General features: G+C 35.8%; 2 protein-coding genes across 4 annotated transcripts in view; both read left to right on the top strand.

Moving 5' to 3' along the window:
* The window catches only part of LOC136240050 (uncharacterized), a 64,725-nt gene extending 44,751 nt beyond the window's left edge, over positions 1-19,974 (top strand). Inside the window, exons 2-6 of one of the 3 annotated variants that reach the window (XM_066030873.1) lie at positions 16,708-18,037; positions 18,245-18,910; positions 18,967-19,296; positions 19,808-19,880; positions 19,933-19,974. In XM_066030873.1, coding sequence (XP_065886945.1) covers positions 18,339-18,910; positions 18,967-18,985 — 591 coding nt within the window. In that variant the 5' untranslated portion in view covers positions 16,708-18,037; positions 18,245-18,338 and the 3' untranslated portion in view covers positions 18,986-19,296; positions 19,808-19,880; positions 19,933-19,974. Of the gene's footprint in view, positions 1-12,200; positions 13,577-16,707; positions 18,038-18,244; positions 18,911-18,966; positions 19,297-19,807; positions 19,881-19,932 lie in introns of those variants that run through there. The other 2 variants (XM_066030868.1, XM_066030867.1) reach the window with 2 other exon arrangements.
* On the top strand, positions 19,174-21,662 carry LOC136241330 (uncharacterized). Its single transcript, XM_066032523.1, has 13 exons — positions 19,174-19,296; positions 19,808-19,880; positions 19,933-19,974; positions 20,026-20,195; positions 20,248-20,344; positions 20,421-20,455; positions 20,510-20,620; positions 20,724-20,810; positions 20,886-20,954; positions 21,012-21,181; positions 21,225-21,275; positions 21,334-21,381; positions 21,443-21,662. Exons 1-13 carry the CDS (start codon positions 19,174-19,176, stop codon positions 21,477-21,479), a joined length of 1,113 nt encoding a protein of 370 aa, XP_065888595.1. The 3' UTR covers positions 21,480-21,662.
* The last annotated feature ends 1,884 nt before the right edge of the window (positions 21,663-23,546 follow it).

Here is a 23,546-nt window from a genome sequence, read left to right as displayed (position 1 = left end):
GCCCAAGAAGCCAGTATGCAACACTTGGGTATATTAACAGGAAGGAAGAAGTAGCTATGTGATCCCTTATCCGATTGCAGTGAATTTTACAGTGGAGTTGTCTGCATAGTGGGGCAGTGTACATACCACATTTGTAGGAAATTGTCCCAGCCATATATATATGACCAAAGTTTTCAGGTTTTCTTTTTACACACTGTGCAAAAAATAAAAGAAACACAAATGCAAACTGTAATTTGGCAACCTAAACATGAATATCGGTATCAGTTTTGGGGCAAATCCAATGAATCTTTGTGGAGTTATGTTTCTGTCATGTCAACAGGGTAACTCTCTTTAAGGAATTATGAGTTATAAATTGGCTTCACTCTGTTGGTTTTTGCATTCTATCTACATGGTCTTTATGTCAATTTCGCATCACTAAAGGCACTTCTATGATGGTTAATTTATCTACAAGCGCATAATTAGAGTGTAATCTAAAGCATACAATTACTTGCCAAGCCTGCCAGGAAAACTGCTTAGGGGAATGAGCTGAAATTCTGTATATAGGTGAATTGATAATCATTGAAAGACTGTTGAGTGATTTATAAGAAATCAAGTTTTAAACCATATCAATCGTCTTCCTTAATTATTAATGTACATGTAATGGATTAGTCCACAGAACACACCCACGATAGTAAAAGGACAATTAGCTGACACCCTGGGATTAAAAGATAATGATTAAGAATTTAAGATGCTCTATTAGTGCAGTCAGCCTATTAGAGCATTCAACTATGTAATAAGTCACTCTATAGTATGCTCAGTGGTATAAAATGTCACCCTGTAGAAGTTCAACTATTTATCAAGTCACCCTGTAGAATGTTCGGCTATGTGACAAGTCACACTGTAAAGCATTCAGCTGCTACGTACTACAAATCACCCTGTAGAGAGTTCAGTTACATTACTAGCTACTCTGTAGGAATTTCAACTATGTTACAATTCACCCTGTATTTTAGCTGTGACCTTGTGTAGAGCTCAGCAACATACATAACAAATTCACCCTATAGAATGTGTAGTTACATTACAAATCAAGTTCAGCTACATAAAATTTTTTTCATGTTACTCTCAGTTGTAACAATTCACCCTGTAGACTGTTTAGCTACATCTCCAGTACAAATCATCCTGTTAGAATGTTTAGCTACATGATAAAAAATTATTATCCATGCAAACACAGCTATGCTGTAAAACAGTGCGGTAAGTATTGGTTAAGCATAGCCATGCCCAAAAACGCCTTCAGTATGACCTGACCCTAAATGCTTCCAATAGGTTGTTACAAATTTGTATTTTTTGCCTGCCTCCTTACAGTTCCCTATGAGGATAGTTGTCTAATAAATAGTGCTGAGCGATAATAGAAAATTCACTATCACAATAGATATTGAAGTATTATTCACGATACGATAATATCACGATAATTACACTTTGAATGATCTTCAGTCAAGCTACATGTATTCAATGCATAAATAAACATACTAAGCACATTAAGCTGTCAATTAGTGTTGTTTTAGTTACTATAACTAAAACTAAAAGTGGTTCTAGGTAGGGTTTTTACTTTTAGTTATCTGAAACTAAAACTTAAGTTTTTCTGATTTGTCTAAAGACTAAAACTAAAACTAAAAGTGCCTCAATTTTTATGCAGAAACTTATACTAAAACTAAAAATATCATATAATGTTTACAAATAATTGAAACTAAAACTAAAAGTACTTGCCAAGTATACAAATAATTAAAACTAAAAGTACTTACCACCTACAATTATAAAAGTTGTTAATTGTTTAAAACTAAAACTACCTTGCTATATTGTAGTAACACATATAGCTAATTATTCACTATACACATACTATCTGCCAGTGTATATACGTACATAAAAGTAACTGAAAGTGTTTTGCTATAAGATATTTAATAATCATCACAAGGATTTAATGCTAAAAAAGTTACTACTGCGACGTTGTCAAGCATGATGTAGCTAACTTGAACTATCGCAGAGTTTAATAATTTAAAATTAGTGAAATCATGTGCACTATATTATACTTGTTCTTTGAACAAAAATCATGCAGGTAAGCTGCTGCATTCATTATTGCATAAACCAAACGTGGTGGGTTGCATCAAATTATTGAAGGGTGGTATGTACTGACTGCTAAATTGGTCTTCATATTTACTACAAATTGTTTTGGCACTAGCTACAGCGAACATTTGATTTTGGTACCTTTGTGAATTCTGTTAATCTTGTGCTTACCATGTCTATCTTGGCACCTTAATTGTCACATTTTGTATCTTGTATTTTCAGAAACATTTAGAATAATTATATTTTGCTGCCACAAACAAGCAAACTTATTATGCTTTTAAATTTGTAGGTGTGTAATTTTTATCACTCAACAGTCAATACAATAACACAAACCCTGTTTGCCATGTGGCACTTGTCCGCCACTATCTAGTGATGGTGGTTGTTTTGGTAAGTTGTGCAGAGTTCTACCGTTCTTCTATATTTGACGCCATAGGAATTTCTAACTTCATCCTACCAATCCTAATGAAACCCTGCACTATCACACCTCAAGTTAACCTTTGAGTTGGAGGCAACTCATGGAATGGGGCAAAAGTCTACCCCATGAGACTCACATGTGGGTGCATATCCTCCCCCAGCCTGACATGTATCTTTTATTTATTAATTTAGCCACTGCTGATATATTCACAATAGTACACACATATTTTGAATGTAGTCTCCTAGATCTAGGGTTGGGCTTTGGGTGGGGACAAACTTTTTCCAACTTTCCATTTGGTCATCTGTGCACTCTTTTCTGATGCATGCTTTTGAGAGTTATCCTGATTATAATGAAGTTATCCTGATTATAATGCTTACCGTTTCCTACCTACCTTGGATTGTGGAACCCATTTTTACAAGCTGTCAATAAGTAACATTACCTCCCAACATTAACCTTGTTTAAACTCCATTTAAATATATCATTGCAACTAACATTTAAAGTGACTTACGTATTTGCATCTAAATCCAAAAGCCATGTGGGTATACGCGTAGCAGTGATATTTTTGGCCAGAAAAGACCAAATGATCATATTTGGTACTATGGTATTTCTTTTAAATGGTATACCATATGGACAACTGAAACTAAAACTCTTGAAATCTAAGATCTAAAACTACAACTAAAATGTATTGAAGATGGCAACTAAAACTAAAATTTTAACTAAAACTATGAAAATCTAGCATCTAAAACTATAACTAAAATGTATTGAAGATGGTAACTAAAACTAAAACTTTAACTAAAACTATAAAAATCTAACATCTTTAATTAATTTAATTAACCCTTTGGCCCCTAAAGCCAATATTTTGGCTTTGGTTCTTAAAAACGAAAGTTATTTTACGAAAAATATGTGTTTTGACATAAATTTGGGCGCCTGTTACTCCATATAGGAACAACCTATTCCTTCGTGGTTTGTGTTAAACTACTCACGAAGGATAGATCTACAACATCATATAACTTTTACTAACCTTCTTTATTCCGTCTCACAGGTAGTATCGTAGCAATTATCGTCTTAAAAACGGCCGAAAAGTCTTTCAAACGCATATTGGCCTTACTTCACGCTCGATCGTGCTACAATGTTAAGATAAAGCTTAGGGTATTACCCATTAACCACAGAGTAGCGTGGTGCAAACCGTATATTCATAGGATATTTCGTTACGAGATACGTGCGTTTGAACGCATACGTGTAACAAAAGCCAATATATATTGGCTTTCGCATTTAACGGAACACTTTTCTTTATTAACATAGGGGCCAAAGGGTCAATTAATTAATTAACTAAAACTATAACTAAAATATGTATACAGTTCTCCTTACCATAAACTTCCGAAATATTAAAAAAAAAATTTTTTTCAACTTTACAATAGCAAATCCTAACCAGCTCATAAACTTTTATGTTGCTTTATATGAATTATTAAACAACAATCAAGCCAATTAGCTTAGATTATCACATATTTTAAATTAATTTCATAAAATTTTGAAGCAAGAATTTCTGCATGCCTGCAGAGATTGAGTAATATATGCACAAGCAAATATGCTATGCTAAAATTGCTCTGTAATGTTTTCTACATTGCAGTATGGATTCTGCTCCACACAAAAGAATTTTAGTCCCTATAAGTATATGGTAGTACATACGCTTTTTGGGTTTGTTACATAATTGTTCACATAAATCATTTAAAAGTAGCAATCAAAAAAATGCTCTGTATTTTCTTTACTTTACCATAGGTGAGCACATTAAATCTTGTAAATGTAGAATGTTACATTTTTCATTTGAACTGTTACATTTTTCATGAAAATCAGAGAGTTTCAAGCTCAAATATCAATGTCTCCTTGCAAACACTTTGCAAATAGGTTCTCAAAATAAATATCTAATTTTGTGTCATAGTTTCAAATTGAATGGTAATATCATTTTCCATTGCTGAGTTATGATTTTTAAGAATCGTGACAAAATTTCGGAAGTTTATGGTAAGGAGAACTATATTAATGATGGTAACTTTAACTAAAACCTTTTCTATCTATAGCTATAACTAAAACTAAAAGTCAAATGCATTACTAAAACAACACTGCTGTCAATCATTGTAATTCTCTGTGTGACTATACAGTAGACCCTCAGTTATCCAACCCTCATTTATCCATACCCTCGTTTATCTGAAATTGGAAATGACTGCTTTATTAGAGTATTTTGAGTACAAAATAATGTATGTTATATTAATTAAAGTATAGAGCTCTGTATATAAATGTATGGGGTTCAGCTATCCGAACAATTCACTTATCTGAACACTATTACCATTGTCTGAAACACATTGGAGATCAGATAACCAAGGGTCCACTGTTTAGTCAGCTAGCTGGTTCTCAGCCTGGGGGACCTACCCAATTCACTTGAAACATTGTGGTGAACACACAATGAGAATATTAACAGGGCTTCCTTTTGTAGGGTTGCAGTCTTACTGCCCACTTGGAGGATGTGGGAATCATTGTAAACCATTTCACCCTATAATTGTGAAGTTTTGGCTGAAATACAAGCCTCATAGCACACAGTTCACGCCAAGTAAAGCTCTGCTGGGTGTCTATAGGATCCCAGTGACCATGAGCAATGTAATGACCATGCTCAACAGTGTATCCACCAAAACCAGTATCACTAACATCAGAATATACAACTTGCACAGCACCAGGCTGATACCATAATGGCTGTGACTCATACTCTTGTAAATTACATATAATACCAAACTCATCAAGAGTTTCTGAACTCAGTGGTATCATATCATCCCATGAATGCCATGTGTTTAAAACTGCATACCAACTCCTAGTTATTAGTTTACTCACTGGGCCAGGCCCCACAGCAATGGATAAGATTGCCCACAATTCTAGCAATATGACGAGCCAAAAGTGTATGTACATTGGTCAATACAAGAAGACGCCAAGCTTAATAGCTCCTGGATTTTTCTAGATGGCACAATGACCTGCCCTTTTTACCATGACACCCAAAAGGATGGTTCCCACAAAGACTTCACCAGGTGAGCGATCAAAGCCAGCCTTGGAAAGGGAATCCTGAATAAACTGACTGAAGCCTTAGCTTTATCAGCTTGCACTGAGTAAACACCATCATTCAGGTGTATGACTGTACAACTAGTCCCCTATTCCCTTTCTCAAATAACAACAGAAGGTCCTCATATTTAAAACTCTCCTTTGAAAGGAAGTGATTGAGATGCCTAAGGTTTATCACCAGTCTCTTCTTGCCAGAGCCATCAACAACTGATAGGGGACTACATACAAAAGGCTGGAAGACAACCTGAGCAATACAATTACCCACTAACAATTCCTTAATAACCTGGGTGAGCTGGGGAAAAGGAGAAGCATGATTTCCACTATTATATCAGCAACCTTCCTTGTTTCACCAATGTTTAGTTGCCATTCCCTTGTTTCGCTACTTTATTTTTTTTCTTTGATTCCTAATCCCTAATTTTTCCTTCTACTTGTAATATTAAACTTTCTACAAAAGCATCTATACAAGTACACAAAAAAATCGGAATTTTTAACTAGAGTACAGACCATAGTACATCGATAAAAAGTACTGAAACAAGTTGGAGTGGTCCATGATATTAATTCACAGTAAAACAATAAGAAGTGTTATATCCCTACTGTGCATTTATGTTGTAGTATCTTGAGCACAGTAGGGATAAACACTTCTTATTGTTTTACTGTGATTTAATATCATGGACTACTCCATCTTGTTATAGTACTTTTTATCTATGGTCCCTATTCTAGATGAAAATTCCAATTTTTTTTTGTCTACTTGTTTGTTAACTTTTTTTGTAAATTATTATGACTGGTGAACCCACACATATACTGTATCTGAAAATGCCGCCGCGTGCCCCAACTATATTAATTATCGTCTGAAAAATGAAGTATCCATTACACTTCGTTGTTGGCTATGTTCAACCCATTGCACAGCAGTATGAATCAAGAACTGTTCGAAAAACACCTCTGCAATCAAAATAGCCACTATGAAAAATACAGACAATTTCCGTTACAAAGGGAAGCCATCACGTGCTACCGCCAAATCGACACTTTTTGCTGTCAGCAAAGATGACTGGCACACAAAGGAGAATACTGGTAAATCCATGAAGAATGCATTGTATGTACTACGGTATGCCAAAAGGCAAGTGGTCTTTCTGCTTTCTCAATCTTCCTATGGTGCCTACATCCATAAATGTCCAAATTTTAAAATACTCACCACTACCTTGACTTATAACATAGTTGAAGAGTGAGGTCATGATACACCCACTGGAGGTGTGGTTGATTAGACATCAAATATACATTTTGATAAATTTCTGTGCTGCCATAAATCTCAAGGTACTATCCTTTCTCTCAATCGCCCTTCATACCAACTTTTCACAGAAGATTTTTTTACATACAGAACAGTAGCCGTGATTTATAACAGTTTCAGTCACATCCACATCATTTGTATAAAAAGAAATTTCAAGCAGCATACAAAAGCAATTGACTTACAATAAGGATCACAACAATGTCAGTAAAATGTTCTTGAATCTCACTGAAGACATTTTGTCTAACACAAAATAGTTGTATAGAAGTAATTCCATAAAGTTTAAACGGTCTTTTTCCTCTTCCATCACACACGTGATTATCAAGATTCATTTTGCATTGATCGCGTTTTCATCTCACTCCGCCATTTTATTAAGTTACAATCATGTGATACTACACACCATATGATGTGCCGTGACATGACAAGTCTTTTGATGTTTATCCCAGCACTGTAGTGTAAATGAGGATGAAGTTACAGCAGGTATAAACGAAGAAGTTAGTTTTAAAATGATGTTTTAATACTTTACTATTGTTCAAGGAAAAAAATGTCTGGTATCATTACAATTGCCAATCATTAAAGAATAAAATAGCAGTTGGTTCATTGAAGTAATACATGTGAGTGTTGAATTATAAGACTTTGAATGGAATGGTATAAAATCTAATGTGTAAATTTTGGGCATTTATGGATGCACACACCAGCGTTGAAACCGGGTCAGGTCAACCAGGTCACATTTTCTCCAGGTCATCCTGGTCCGACCCGGTTTACAAATTATCTGGGTCTGACCCGGATTGGATGACGTGAGAAACAAAATTTTTCGTTTGACGATGTGGAAACTTATAAACGCTAGTCACGTAGCTCTTTCGTGAGCCATGCCCACTTATTGCATTACAAACATACGTTCAGCCATGCCCATTTATTAGTAAGTGCAGTCTATAGCACAAAACTGCGTCCGTTGCTGTCTGCAAGCTTACGTGGAGCCACGCCCAATAATCGATTATTGTACAAGTTATATATAGTCTAGTGTTGCAGCAGGATAAGTACTTTTGTGAGCCACACCCACTTCAATATATCGGGAAATTGTAATACTAGGTATGCACGAAGCCACACCCAATTGCTGTCTGTAAACTCACAGTAGCTATGTGGGACCAAAACCCACTGACTGATTTTAAATTATAAACTTACCGGCTTTGTTATCACATAACTACTCGTTTACTCAACACGAATCGAACGCTCAAAACATAGTCTCACTCACTCGAGACTACCCAAAACATAGCTCTTATCGCACGTCTCGGCTTTAATTAATCCGGGTCAAATCTGGGTCTGATCCGGAGTGCTATCCGGGTCAGTGGGTCATCCGGGTCAGCAGTAGTGACCCGGTTTCAACGCTGGCACACACCATATCATCATCGGGATCTTCAGCCAGTTCGTCAGCATCATATAACTACTGACCAGCCAAACTCTGAACATTCCACAAGGCAAATGGCTTTCTGCCTACAGTAGCTTTCAAAAGACAGCAATCTTCTTCAATGGCTGCTGTAATCTGAAATAGAGCCGACAAAGTTGCCTGGGAACCTGAAATGGAAGATGCTTCCTCCAATCTTACAAGGTGCTCCTGGACTTCTTCATTGAACCTATATTGACACTCATTGCCTTTTTCCGAAAATTCATCTCTCAATGGAAAGACAGACTTTTTTGGTGGCCCATTGAGCTGTCTTCTTGTGGTTCTTCCTGAATTCCGAGCAGAGGTCCCCCAATGGAGCATTGCATAGCAGCCTGCGAAGTCATCACCATTTGCACAATTCTGTCTATCTTGGCATTGATACAGCTAGAATGAAGGTAGTTCTGGTCACTGTCAGTGTTGAACTCAGAACCAGAAGCAAGGTTAACAAATACTCCAGAAGTAGTTATAACGAGAAAACCAAAACAAAACAACTTGCTTGGTTAGCAGCCTAGAAGTGCCTTAGTAACCCAGATGCCTCTATTTATTAGTGCAATTAAAAATTATCCATTTAGGAGTATTGTCAAAGAATCATAGCTACCATCATCTCTTGTTTCACTGCTTCTATCGCTGGAACCCTATTTCATTTTTGAATTAATATTTTTTTTTATTGCACTAGTTCGTTAACTTTTTAGAACATAGCTATAAAATACGTTGTGGCCATGACTGCTGTATTCGAGTATCTCAATCTCACCACTCTGCTACATAGTAATGGGCGTGGCACAATGCATTGTTTCCTACGGAACTAGATCATTGTCGTGGCTCGTTCTGATCATTGAAAGGATGTGGCAATTGTTTTACAAGCTCAGCTTAGCTGCTACAGTCTGTTAACGCCTAATTAAATAGTTTCGTGGCCTCTAAATATGCTCCTTCAAGGAAAGTGTCAATGAGGAAAATTAACACCTTGGTATGGTTTCCAAGAAGAAGACATACATTTAATTGAAGATAAAAGGAATGGCAAAGCGCAGAAGGCAGAGAACTACAAAAGGCACATCCCGCCAGTAAGTTTGTTGCTGTGAGTAAAATGGTGGCCATGATTGTGATGATTTTTAAAAATGCAATATCTGGATGTCTGTAATTGTTTTCTTGTTTTTAATTCTGTAATAATGCTGAATGGAGAAGGTGATTTTTAGGTGTGCATTCTATTAGGATTTTGCAAAAAAAAACATGGGCGATCCCTATTATGAGCCCACTATCGTGGTTCATGATATACAGAGTCCTGTTCAAATACTCTAATAGAACACACATCTTAGACGAAATACTCTAATAAAGCAGTCATTTCGAGGCTGCCCAGGTCTAGTCATGGATTTTTTCTCCTTTCTCCACCTTTTCAAACATACTTTCTGTAACAAGCTGTAGGATCAGGTGTCCTACAGACCTTCAGCACTTGTGCTTAAAACCATTCGGATAATCACGTGTTCGAACAATAGAGAGGTTCAGATAATTGAGGCTGCACTGTATTTAAATACAAACTTAAAATTCAGTAGCTGCTAACTTATTCAAGTTAGTCTTATATGTGACCAGATTTTAGAAAATCAGTCTAAATGTCACATTTTACAAATAAGATTAAAATAAGACATTACAAACATCTACTCAACTTTACAGTGATTAGATCAGTAGTCAGTACCCTAATTACAAGAAATTCTGTGAAATATTTACTTGGTACATAAGTGCTTCAGTGGTTACACATATAAGTGTGGATTTCTACGTATTTCAAATGTGATATTAAAACTAATTTTCCAAAATTGGGTCACATATTATTCTGAATGAATAGAATAGTTAGACTGCTCTATTAAAATACATCTGACTGCTCTATTAGAGTATCTCAATTATAAAGGCATACCCTTTGTGCCTTTTCCCCCCTTAATATGCACTTCCCTTGCCTTTTCTTCCCCTTCTCTTGCCTTTCTTTCCCTTAATATGCACTTTTGAGTAGTGCATAAACTAATGTCAATTTTACACTTCGAGGGTTTGAGTGCAACATTCGAAGCATTGGTGAACATTGTATCTAGTAGCTATAGCTACAGTTAGCTAGATATTATGCAGTTGGCATAATTTTGAGTGTATTGTAGCTTAATTCATTAAACAATAGTTGTCGCTCTGACTCCCTTTGGCGAATGGAATTTCTCGCATCGAGTATTATTCGTCTGTTTACAAGGTAAGGCAGCAGGAGAAAGCACACAAAAAGATATAGCTGCTGTTTACAAACCTTACAGCAGTACACAATTCATGAATGTTCTTTCTCTATAGCTTGTCCCAACTGTACTTTGCGATTTTTAATGAGCGTGGTCACTTGTGGGACGCGAACTAATTAACTTGTCAGACACCTAATGGTTTCACGTACACAACTTTCTAGTGTCTCAAGTGTAACTACCCAAGGCAAAATTTGTTCATGGAATGATGAGCAGTCAGATTCTTGCAGTCTTCTGCTCATCAATATAACTAGTTTACGCATGCGTAAAATTCAAACTTCACTTATATCATTCGAATAATGCACCCTTCGAACCATTGAACAAATACAGTACATTTGTTTATGCACTACTTTTGAGGGATCAGTGTAAGTTATCTAATGCACTGTAGCTATGCTACCCTGCCCTGTTCCCATTTACTCTGTACATTTGTGCTAAGATAGTTTAGTGTTCCTGCTGCAAACCCACAAGTTAAGATTTCATAGGGAATTTACAAAACCCCCCTAAATATGCCCCTGCTAATGTACATTGTCTAGTTCACAACTCTGTTACAAGTGTGATGAATGTTTGCTGTGTTGAGTTACATAAAAGGAGGTTTTTGGCTTAGTTATGGATTTTTTCTGCTTTCTACTTTTCAAACATATGTACTTAATGTGCCATCTTCAAACAGGCTGTATGGACCAGGTGTCTTACAGACCTTTAGCACTGCTGTAAAGCTTTAATAAAGTCCATATGGTTCCACAAGGGGTTCTTTAGATAATAAGTTACTCTCTAAGATTCCTATGGATACAAATACATGAAATTAATGAAGAGAAAACATCCTGATCGTTGGCAGACTCCTGTAAGTGTTTGAGCGTAAATGGGTTTGAGGCTGTCCACTCATGGCTTTCTCAAACTTTTCACACACACTTAATATAACATCTTTAAACATGCTATAGGACCAGGTGTATTACAGACCTTCAGCACTTGTGCTGTAAAGCCTTAATACGTAAATAAAATAATAGTTGATACTTGTTAATTAAATGAATATTTCTACGAAAGAATAGTTTTGTCATCTTCCATCGATTTCTCAGCAGTAGGCGTAACCAGTCTGTCACTAATTCCTCTTCGCTGAACTGCTGGCAAAGTAAGCTAGTTGGGTAAAAAGATATGAACACAAATGGATTAGAAAACAGTTATATGAATTATAGCAGCCACTGGATACTGTACAAACTAGCATCTGTTTGTTAACATTGACCATGCACTTGTATGTACATATGTGCATGCAAGTGTGTAAGTATAGAAACTGTTTTTGCACACTAATCCTGCAAGGATTCATTTACCCCTGTAACTAAGGACCCTGTGAATTTAAAGGTTTCATGGTGAGTGCACTGACTTATAAAACACACAAAGCAAATAAAGCAAAGTTGAAATTGTACTTGGCACACAAGTTGTTATTTCAATGCTTTTATGGTGGCTGTGGTGGCTATGTTTCTGTTCTTACATTTCCACCTGTTCTTGAGTAATTCTGAAAGATGCATGCACTCTTCCTTCACATGTGTAGTTGTACACTGTATATGCACTTGTAATGGTACATGTGTGGTGTTAATAATGACAACACTCACTATCCAATATTTTGCTTTGTGATAGCTCATTTGAAAATGCATGAGCTGGACTCTGTTGAAAATCAAATTGAAATTCAATCCTCCAGTAGAAGCCCAAGTGATGATAGACAGTGTGAAGTGACTACAAATACAACTTTCAAAATTTTAATTTTAATTTGTTTGTTTTTAATTATGTTATTGCAAGTCTATATTGTAATGATACTTAAAATAGAAGTCATTTCTACAACTACACAATCCAAGTGCAATTGCACTGAAGTTAATAATAACACTGAATTAAATTTACCACAAATAATTCAAGAAGAGAAGCAGGATGATGTTACATCACCGATAGTAGACTCATGGATCACACAACTAGACAACACAAATAACAACACAGCTCCTGTTATTTTGAAGATGTCCAACTTTGCCGAGAAAGTCAACAACAGCCAAATATGGTACAGTGATCCCTTCTTTGCCTTTGAAAGAGGATATCAGATGGTGCTAGGTCTTGATGCTACTGGCAGCCATGATGGTCGTGGTACACATATGTCTGTTTACCTTTTCCTCACTAAGGGTCAATATGATGATGAATTGGAACAATCTGGCCACTGGCCAATGGCTGGGTTATTCTCAATAGAGTTATTAAATCAGCATAATGACAGTCATCATCATACAAATGTGTTTTGGTTTATGACTAAACGTTGTAGCAAGTGCACTAGCAGAGTTGTGAATGGAACAATAGCTACAGGATATGGACATGATAGATTTATTTCACTAGGGGCACTAAATAGTAACACTTTCTACCATGAAAATGACAATGTCTATTTTAGAGTTTCTTTTACTGCTTGCTATTCATGTGATTTGCTTAAGAAACGAATAGATGCCATATTGGGATTAGTATTACTATGGGCTTTGGATTATTGTGCTATTTTTGTGTTGATGATGTGTGTTGAAGTCTACAGAAGTCTAAAAGAAACATCTAAATTGGTCTTTGGATTTCAATTTAACTATGCTGTGGTGCAGGATGCTGCATTTAAAGACACATTAAGAATCTATATTCCTTTAGCCATGATAGGAGTTGTTGAAATTTTACCTATTTTACTATATGAATTGACTGATTTTATTGAGTTTGACATTACAAATCTAGTAGTGAACTCGATCAAGAGATTCACTTATATTTTTACTTTTTATGGTTCAGTCAGTGCATACACATATGTAAATAAACATTATGTTGTTGTAAAGCCACTGCTGCTATTAGCTAGTTTTCAAATTGTTCCTTTTAATAGTGCCATTATATTTACATTGTTTGTAGTAATTTTTGACATGTTTCTTATAAACATTCAGTATTTTTTGTAATTCATATTTTGGTTGTGTGTACAAATTTATGATTCAAATAGATGATATACTCTTGATTGTAAAATGAACTGTGATTAAAAACTTGAGCTACTTAAGTCGACAATTTTTATAGCATTATATTTTACTTAAAAATAAGGAATTTTTATTATTATTATTATTAAGTTTGCAAAATTTAAACAAGGGGGATAATTACCGAAGTGCAAATTTAACTCCTATATTTAAATGTTAATTGCTAATTATGACTGTACTTGATGTATTTTGTGGTGTTCCTGTGATTGATGTGGAGTTTGGTAGGTGTACAGAGTGCTGCCATTGTGGGTGACCGTATGTCCTATAAATAGGTCTTTTAAGCATTTTAGATACATTCCACATCATACAATTGCAACACAGTATACTCATTGTAAACCACTATATACAACACTTGCCTAACAAAAATACTTGGCACAACTATACTCCTACTGGTAGGCTAAAAACATAAAATGTAAGTTTATAGCCATGCATGCATGCATACACTAGAAGTGTAACTACGTAATAATTATGTGCTTCATTATGCTATGGTAATTCCAATAGTCCTCATGTTCACACAGACACGAAACAAAGATTTTCTTACTCCCAATGAACAGGAGATTCTGGTGGTAGCTATATAGGTTTTATTGATTTGAAATTTTTTCAGTACATAATGAAGCAATTGAAACATGCATAAAATTTTTATGTAGCATTTTTAGCTACCCTGGCTTTAGCTATTTCAATATGCTTTTATAGCAAAGTAAAATTTTGCAAACACAGGCGGTTTTCACTCAGCGGATCACATATTAATTTTATTGTGTAGCAGTCTATAAACTGGAGTAACACTACAGCATTTTCAATCATGCACTTGTGTGAATGCATGTGAGTATGACCCAAAAGGACATACCAAAAAGCACTATTGGAAATTGTGAAATTTTACGCAGCACTAAATTTTAATCTTAATCTTTATGAAGTAAGTAGTGTCATTCTAGTCATGAATGCATTTCTTAAACGTGTTTCATTTAGCTCTCTAGTATAGCTATGTTGTTTTAGTTTAATTATTTTATCATAATAAGTTGATTAACCAAAATAAAGAGGAAAATGGAAATCCAGCATACAGTATATAGCTTTCTCATAATAATAGTTGAGCAAGTACATATAATTGCTGGCTTAGTCTTGTACATTATAATTTATTATTCATTAACTATCATACTACAATTTTATGTACTACTATTCACTACTACTTTCTGCCACAAGTGACATTCACTACTTTTGTAGTTACCTTCAATACTCTTTTGTAATGAAGCCACTACATAGTAGTGAGCGTCAGTGTGTCACTACTATAAATTAGTAGTAGACATAACTACACAAAAATGTGTATTGTGGTAGACATCAGTAGTGAGTGACCTTCACAACATTAATTTTAGCAGTGACCCTCACTAGTTTGTGTGTAAAGTCAAAAGTTGCATAAATACAGTGTGTAGAACGACTCTTCAAAAAGTTATTTATATCCAGCTGGCATGGGTTAACAGTTAATATAAATCCTATACATTAACTTCAATATAACCTGTATTATTATGCATATCCTTGATCTCTCTCCATTTCAGCAGCAAGCCTTTGTTTCTAAAGGTTTAAATTGCTTTGTTTGCAGCAGCACACATGGCTGCACATGCATATAGAATTGCTCCATTTCATGGCCATTCATCTCTGACCCACACTTGAATCCACATTATGTATTATAGTCTTTCATTATGACACTGTGTTACAACACTTGATATAACTCTGCACAGCTGACCAGTTGTGTATTTCTGAATATGAAGAAATTAAGCTTAAGGGTAGAGGTATGAGTACATTTGGTGGCTTTCCACAGATAACAGCAACTGTCATTGTATCATGTGCCCACCCAAATATGGCTTGAATGAAAATTAAAGGAGACAATATCCCTGAAACTGCAATAAGGCCTGGAAAGTGAAAGAGGAGGCAAACACCTCAAAGAATATAATATACATCTTAAAAACAAGACTAAGGAGTTGCATATCATTTGTTAACTACTATAATTACTAAAACTCAAAAAGTAAAAATCAGGTGCCAAATGGTTCTACTGTATGTACGTAGTCACTGCTTGAGAACACAGTCCTGGAGCACGTCAGCAGTGTCTGGTCCTGACTATTAGCTAATCAGTAGAACATTCTCATTACAGTACTAGCAGAAGTATAGCAATAGCTAGCTCTTAATTGTATCTAGTGCCTATATTATCTCATTAGCTGTATGGCATATGTGGTAGTCTCTTAGAATTGAACAGAATTTGTATAGCTTTCCATGCACAGTATCATAGGTGTCTTGAGCCAGTGTAACTAAGCTATAAAATTATTCAGACAAAGCCTAGCTACAACTACTGGTAAAACTGTATACCAGACAAAGTCTTTACTTTACAGAAGTCATGATTTCAAAACATGCATGCATGGTGTACTTTCAAATGGAACTAGCCATGACATGCATAATGTGATATTTCCTGGACATATTTTGCATGGAGTATTTAGCTATACCAAACTGTAAAATTGTATCAAGTAATGTATCAGTAATATATATATATGGGTCAAGTACTGTTTTATTAATGGCATGTACCACTATGTACACAGGGGAAATCCTTGGGTATATTCATAAACAGACAGCCATGTCCTTTAGTGAATTCATTGCCAGTTAATTTCATTGTTGCAACCAATGCTACTAATTATTGCAATCAGTCTGACAGACATGCACCACTTACCTCTCAACAGTCTTTCTCTGATGATTTTTCAGATGCATGGCATTTTTAATGCATGGATCCCCGTTACTAATGTGTGTGTTATAAACTGAAGCTAAATAAATAATCAACTGCAGTTAGCATTAATTTTGGTACAATTTCAAGCAATGAAGAAGTGTAGTAGCAGGTTGCAGTATACTGTATAGAGGGAAACTTTGGCAGGGGTGAATAGCTGCATTTGGCAACATAAACTTTGACGAAATGTTTAGCTATAAAGATGCTAATCTGAGTAATTGGCAGGTTAAACTTTGGCAGATTTGTAGCAAATTGCCAAATTTGTGAAAGTTCTCCCACGCCAAAGTTTCCCTCTATATGGTATTATACTTCTGATCACTGACCTTTTCATAGTTTCTGTAATAGTTATATAGGATCACATTTATTTTGACAGGAATCCACACAAATATTTTGGGAACACACTATCAATGGACAAAAAGTATGCTTTGAGAATACTCCATTTTATGTGTCTGAAATTAGAAAGATGGACTGCCAGTTTGGAAGCCACTATTACAAAGACAAGAGCACTGGTAAAAGAACATGTCTACAGGGAACACGGAAAAGAGGTTGTGCTGCTCACATTGAAGTCCATGTGATTTCCCAGTTTTCAGAATATAAACTGTCCTTTTCTGATGGCATGTCTGGAGTGAAGAAGGTGAAAGACATTAAGCAAAAGAAATTGCAGGAAATCAAGAGTAACCTAGCAGAACCCACATCAACTGTGTCCTCAGAAAGTTGTTATTTTGTAGTTTTGCCAAATGAGGAGGCACACTCTCATGACATTGATGGTCCAGTTTTATACGGCCAATGAATCCATCCAAAGCTTGTCTCTAAAATCTATGAGCTGGTTGCAGAAGGTATTACGAATGTACAAGAGGTGAAAAATCATCTCAAGCACTATGTATTGCATGTTTTGTGTGTTCATCAAGACCAGAGCTTACAGACAGAGCTTATTTTCCTAACACTAGTGATGTCAGAAATCATGTCTATCTTGTGTAACGTGCATGCCAACTGCCTAAGTTTGACCAGGAAAATTTGAGGCTTAAAATTGAACACTGGAAACAAGATAACTCAACTGCATTGTATTTCTACTGGCCATTCATAAGTTCTGAAGACATCAGCAGCACATCAGAGAACAATAGCAACCAGACCTTGCTCTTTGTTCACCAGGAGGCTTGGCAGCAAGATTTGCTATCTAAGTATGGAAACACAATTTCCTTGATGGATGCTACATACAAAACAATGAAGTATGAAATTGCACTATTTTTTGTTACTGTTAAAACAAATGTAGGATATAGTGTAGTGGCAGACTTTGTCATGCAATCAGAGTCAAAGAAGAACATTTTGGAAGCCCTCAGTCTGCTGCTTTCTTGGAACCCAAATTGGAATCCACCTTTTTTATGACAGATTATTCAGATGCTGAAATTGATGCAATTACTGAAGCTGTATTTCCAAGCTGTAAAGTGTATATCTGTGACTTCCACAGAGAACAGTGTTGGGAGAGATGGGTCAAGGATAGGAAGCATGAACTTGCATCAAGTGAGGCAGATACTTTGTTGAGTTTCCTCAGAGACATAGCTAACTTACCATCACCAACATCCCCAGACCTATCAGTAAATTACCATTACTAGAGGCATGTAGACAGCCTAAAGAGTGGAAACATATGGAAGAATAATTTACAGCTACGGGAGTGGTTAGAGAACAAATGGTTGTCATGTCCACAGGTAAGTACACTTTTAAAATGAATCATGAATATAACACTACAAATGTAGTATGGTGCACACAAGCACATGCACATGGACACATACACATACTACACAGATACATGTACAAACACACATATATAGGTAACATATTCACTTCATCTGCAATCAGAGTTTAGGAAAACAGTGTTCTTATACTCATGTATTTATATTGTACTTTAATCATAGCGATGGGAAAGAGCATATCGTGATAGAGATTTCCATGCTGCTGTTAACACCAATAATGGTACTGAAGCTTTGAACAAAGTGTTGAAATATAAATATGACATTGTCTGCTACTGTTACTCTCATTGTAGAGAAGTTTCTTCCTGACAGCTCTCGGAAGTATCTATTCTTGAATTACAAGCAAAGTGACATGTATGGTACTTACAAAAGCTTTGTGCCCAGTTACCTACAAGCAAGACCTCGATCTGTTATTTTGCATTGCTTAGAAAGACATTCTAAAGCCTTAAAGTATATTTCCTCAGATGTAACTGTGTTTGATGAAACAACAGGCAAGTTTGAAGTTAAAGGTTCCAGTGAAAAACGCCATACTGTTTTCCTTGAGGATCCTTCATGCACTTGTCGTGATTGGACAGAATGGAACTTACCATGCAAGCACTTCTTTTGCATATTTGTACTTTATCCACAGTGGAACTGGGATTGTCTACCTGACCAATACACCAAGAGTGCATACTTAAGCACTGACCAAGCCGCACTGAACAGCTACTTTTCTCCCAGTGTAGATCAAGATGCTGCACTTCATGACAGTAATGTTGATAGTAGCAATGATGACATCAGTGAACTACCTCCTCCAATGGATGGTTATAATGAAGAGATACCAGCAAAAAAAAGGTATGTATCACATAAAATTTATTATACATTTTACTAGGATTCCGCATCATTTACAGATCTATTCCCATTCACTAAAGAAAGAGGGAGAGCATGCTAGAATTGGTTTAAAACCCCTGGAAACTTTGACATATTGTTGTGTTAATCCTACATAAGTAGGAAATAAGATACAAGATATAATCACCTTTTTAAAGGAGAAGCTTCCCAGCTGTGAAGGTTTGATTATTAGGCCAGAGCTAAGGAACACTGTAAGGAAGCAAGCAAGAATGCAAGCACTCAAAGTATGCCAGAAATATCGAAAGCTACCATTGCGGAGTAGACGTGGTCCAGCAGCAAAAGATTGGCAGTATCGCAGTAGGGCTGGGATCAAGGCAGACAGTCTTAGAAAGGTACATGTTTTGTTGTAAGGTACGTAAATTGGATCTGTTGCACTGCTGATTTTCAATTGGGGCAAAAGTACTTGCTAATACTGCACCAATGCATATACAGTGTATGGAACCTGATTGCTGCTAAAATAACATACACCTACTAATTATTATACTGTAGCACATGGTGGTTTCTGCTATAACATAAAAGTGTGTTAGTAACCTCTGTATAAAGACAAATTCCAATGCACTTCATTGTAACAACTAATGGAGAACTTACAAATTACTTGTTTATAATTTACAAACTTACAGTCAACATGTACTGTAATCATTTATACTAATAGCTTACAGGCTCATAATGTACTGAATTTGCTGGCCGGCCACTCTGATGCCAGCTGAATATCTGGAGATCTCTATTATCATTTTCTTTCTGTTTTAGCATTTGAGTTTCAATTTGCTAAAATACATGTTACAGTGCATGTTACCTCGGGACAAATTGGACACTACTGGGTATATATAATTTTTCTTCTTCTAGGCAGCTGCAGCTGAACAGATTTTGAAGGATGCAACCAATAGGTTAAGATTGAAAGTTGATAACAAAGGGGAAGGTAAACAATTTATGTAACTTGTCTATTACTGATGTATGACTATACCATTTAGATGTACCCAATACAAGTGTACCATCCAAACTAATATCAAGTGGTATGCTCAAGTGTTTACGGTGATTGCGTGTACACACATACATTCATGCAGCAACAGGAACAGGAATGACGAGAAAGCAGTGCGGAGACTGTGATGGATGCCAGGCCGCAAATTGTGGAGAGTGTACCAACTGTTTAGATAAGAAGATATTTGGTGGCCCTGGCATCAAAAAGCAGTGTTGCATGCGCCGCCACTGTTTTACATTCTTAACCCCATTACAGGTACCAAATTAGTAATAGATTATTGTACATACTTTATACACCTGAAATCTAGCAACTATCACAGAGAACATTGTCCAGCAATGAGAATGTTGAGAAGGAGACAGATGCACATCATGTGGATGATACAGTAGGAGACACTGAGAATGTATGTGATGTCATTGTTATGCACAATCACACATCTGTGTTTTTGTGTATATGGATATTGGGTGGATGTTACAAAATAAGATCGGTATGTACTAAGTAAGAAGCAGAAAGAAGAGGTTTGCCATTGTAAACAGATGGATGATAATTTATGTACATACTGTATGAACAAGGTTTACAAGATATGGAGCAATGCAGAGAAGAAAACACTGACAGTACTACCTAGTGGGCTCTCATTAAATGATGTCTGGTCACTATTTTCAACTCACTGGCTCACAGACAAGGTTTGTAAATATTAGTTTTCAGTATGTGACTATTTTGTTATTTTTACAAATTGCCTTGCAAAAGTGTTCAAATGTTAGTATGGAATGCAAATGCAACTTGTAGGATACGAGAAGAACATTTGTCACATCGACCTTCTTATGCAACAGCCTGAACAGACATTCTGAAGTAACAAGAAGGTGGTACCAAAAGGTATACTAATAATTTTTTTTTAATAATACTTTAATTAAGGGTCTTCTAATGCATTTTTTGTATGACTTGTTGTAGGTTAATTTCCAGGAGTACAATGTGTGCTTGTTTCCAGTTCATGTGCACAATAATCACTGGATACTTCCGGTATGCCTATAGAGTACCACTATAACATACAATTAACAAAGATTTAATACCAAATAGGCCTTGCATATTGCTGACAAAGAGCTCTTAGTGTACGATTCACTTGGTCGTACACAGTACAGCTGTGTAGAAGCACTGAAAGGATGGATTTTGAAAAGGAAAGAAATAATAACAGAACGGGATGATGTGAATGTTAGATACGTACCTGAAAAGGTTCAGTTCAAGTTAAAGTACTGTACTGCAATAACAGTACTTACTTAACTGTTTTGTTAGGAAGTGCCATGACAGCAAAATGGTCATGACTGTGGTGTATTTTTATGTGTAGTAAGTGAATATTTGGTTACATGACATATGACATTATTATTTTATGTTTTCTCTATAGTATGCCTTACATGAAAAGTTGGGGATTAAGACTTACAACTGTAATGCAGTAAGTTGATATCTTTATTATAGTAATAGCAAGATAGTGATGAAGTTAAATACTTTTTTAGGGTAAATTTAATCATATTAGACATGGATGCTGTTTAATACACATTGACAATGAATACTGTATACAACACATGGCATATAGTACGCACATATGTATATTAACTCTATTCTTGTATGAAGCCCATCTTTGAGTTTTGGACACACATCATACGTATCTTCACAGTAGTGTTTTTAAAATACTTGATGGGATTTCTGTAAATAAAAACCATGTTTCAATCACCAGTGCAAAAACTTCACAAGTGAATGACTTAGCCCTGGAGACTCATACAAACTATAAAAATTCAATACTCTTGCAAGCAGGCATGCAGTCCACACACACACGTTGACAAAAAAATCCCTGAACAGTGTTGTATACAAACCTCACAAACAATTATACTTGCATGCACTATGTTTATATCTACTGAGCTACAAGGACTTATAATGTAGTACCTCATTAAAAAGTCAGACCAGGAGCCCCATTAATGGACTAGAAATTGACCAATACTAATCCTTGACAATTTTGTAATACAAATACCAATATGTACGTAACTTTGTCTGACAATACCAGCCTTATAGCTTTTCCAGATTTACAACTTTTCACAACTCATAACTTCCCAACCTTTTAATGAATCTACTTGAAACTTAACCACACTATTGTGGTGACTACTTTATACTGGTCACTGGATGAAGTACTCTTATCATATAAACACCATCCACACAAATTATGAGACGACAAACAAGACCTGCAGCTACATAATATTATGTACAAAATAAAAATTAAGACACATAATGATACTGTACTGCAGAGTATATATGACCTGAGTGATAACCCGACCTGTTTGCATAATTTTGTTTTTGAGATAAATGCCATTGAAATACATTGGGTAATAAACGTGTGCTTTTTACACATGTTTTATTCGCTTCAGTAAACCGTGAAAGAAGACCTGAATTGAGATATCTGATATAGAAGTGCCTCTGCAATCAATCCAGTCACCATGGAAAATATGAATGATTCCTGTTTACAAATGTACTGTAGGGAAACCATGCACCGCACGCGCTATCATGAATCGACACCTTGAACTATCATCAGCAAAAGAAATGGGACACAAAGAAGGACAAACGTAAGTCCATGATGTGTGCATTGTATGTACTGTGGTATGCCAAAAGGCACGTCTTAGGATGAAGCGATGCCGAAAAGTGAGAAAATCAAGTTCGTAGCCTTAGCTGTTATCAAGTTACGCTTGCCTGCCTGCCAGGCAGTACAAAATTCCAATGAATTTTTTTTTTTTATCTCATAACAATCTATTGGAGGCATTTAGGGTAGTACTGAAGGCACTTTTGGGCTTGGTTATAGTTAACCAATACTGCCTAGGTACTAGCATGGCATTGTGAAGTTGGTTTTTGGGTGATATTGTTGGCCAGAAAAACCCAAACCTCAAAAATTAATATAGGGATCCAAGCGATAAAAAGTAGTGAAACAAGATCAATGATAGTATTGCAACACAACTCTGTGAGAAAATCCCTACATTAGAATGTTATTGTAATTATTTCCTTCAATGCCAAAGTAGGTATTTTCCCACAGAGCTTTGTTGCAATACCATCATTCATCTGCTTTTTCACTACTTTTTTATCGCTTGGATCCCTACTTCATTTTCAAATTAATAATCTTTAAATGTACTACTTTTTATAGTTACAGCTATAGTCTGTTCACATTTACCTGAGTCCTCGTTTCTTGTTAGTAATTCTTGTTGCATGGGCCAGCTGCCCAAAGATTATGCAAGGGCTATAAACTGACCCAGGTTTAAAGTACTTCACAGGACAAGTTAACATTTGTCAATACATGAAGGATATAAGACTGGTTTTGTCACATACAAGTACTGATTCAACTCTAAGTGTCTATAATACATATTTCCGTGCCTGTAAATTCTCCAGTTATAGTACCCTGTGCACTTGGCTGCATGGATTGCAAGGCTATATCACATGTTTCTGTGCCTGGCTATTGATAAGTATAAACCTTCTGCTGTTACTTTAGTTTTACGTCAGACCGTTTTTCAAATGCTAAACTTTAACATAAAGCATATACTGCAATGCAATATGTGACCCAGTCTGAGAAAACCGGTCTTATCG

Source organism: Dysidea avara, chromosome 12 (assembly GCF_963678975.1).
Source record: "Dysidea avara chromosome 12, odDysAvar1.4, whole genome shotgun sequence".
Lineage (NCBI taxonomy): Eukaryota > Metazoa > Porifera > Demospongiae > Dictyoceratida > Dysideidae > Dysidea > Dysidea avara.
Note: the sequence above shows the minus strand (reverse complement) of the source record. Positions and strands in the feature narration are given on the sequence as shown.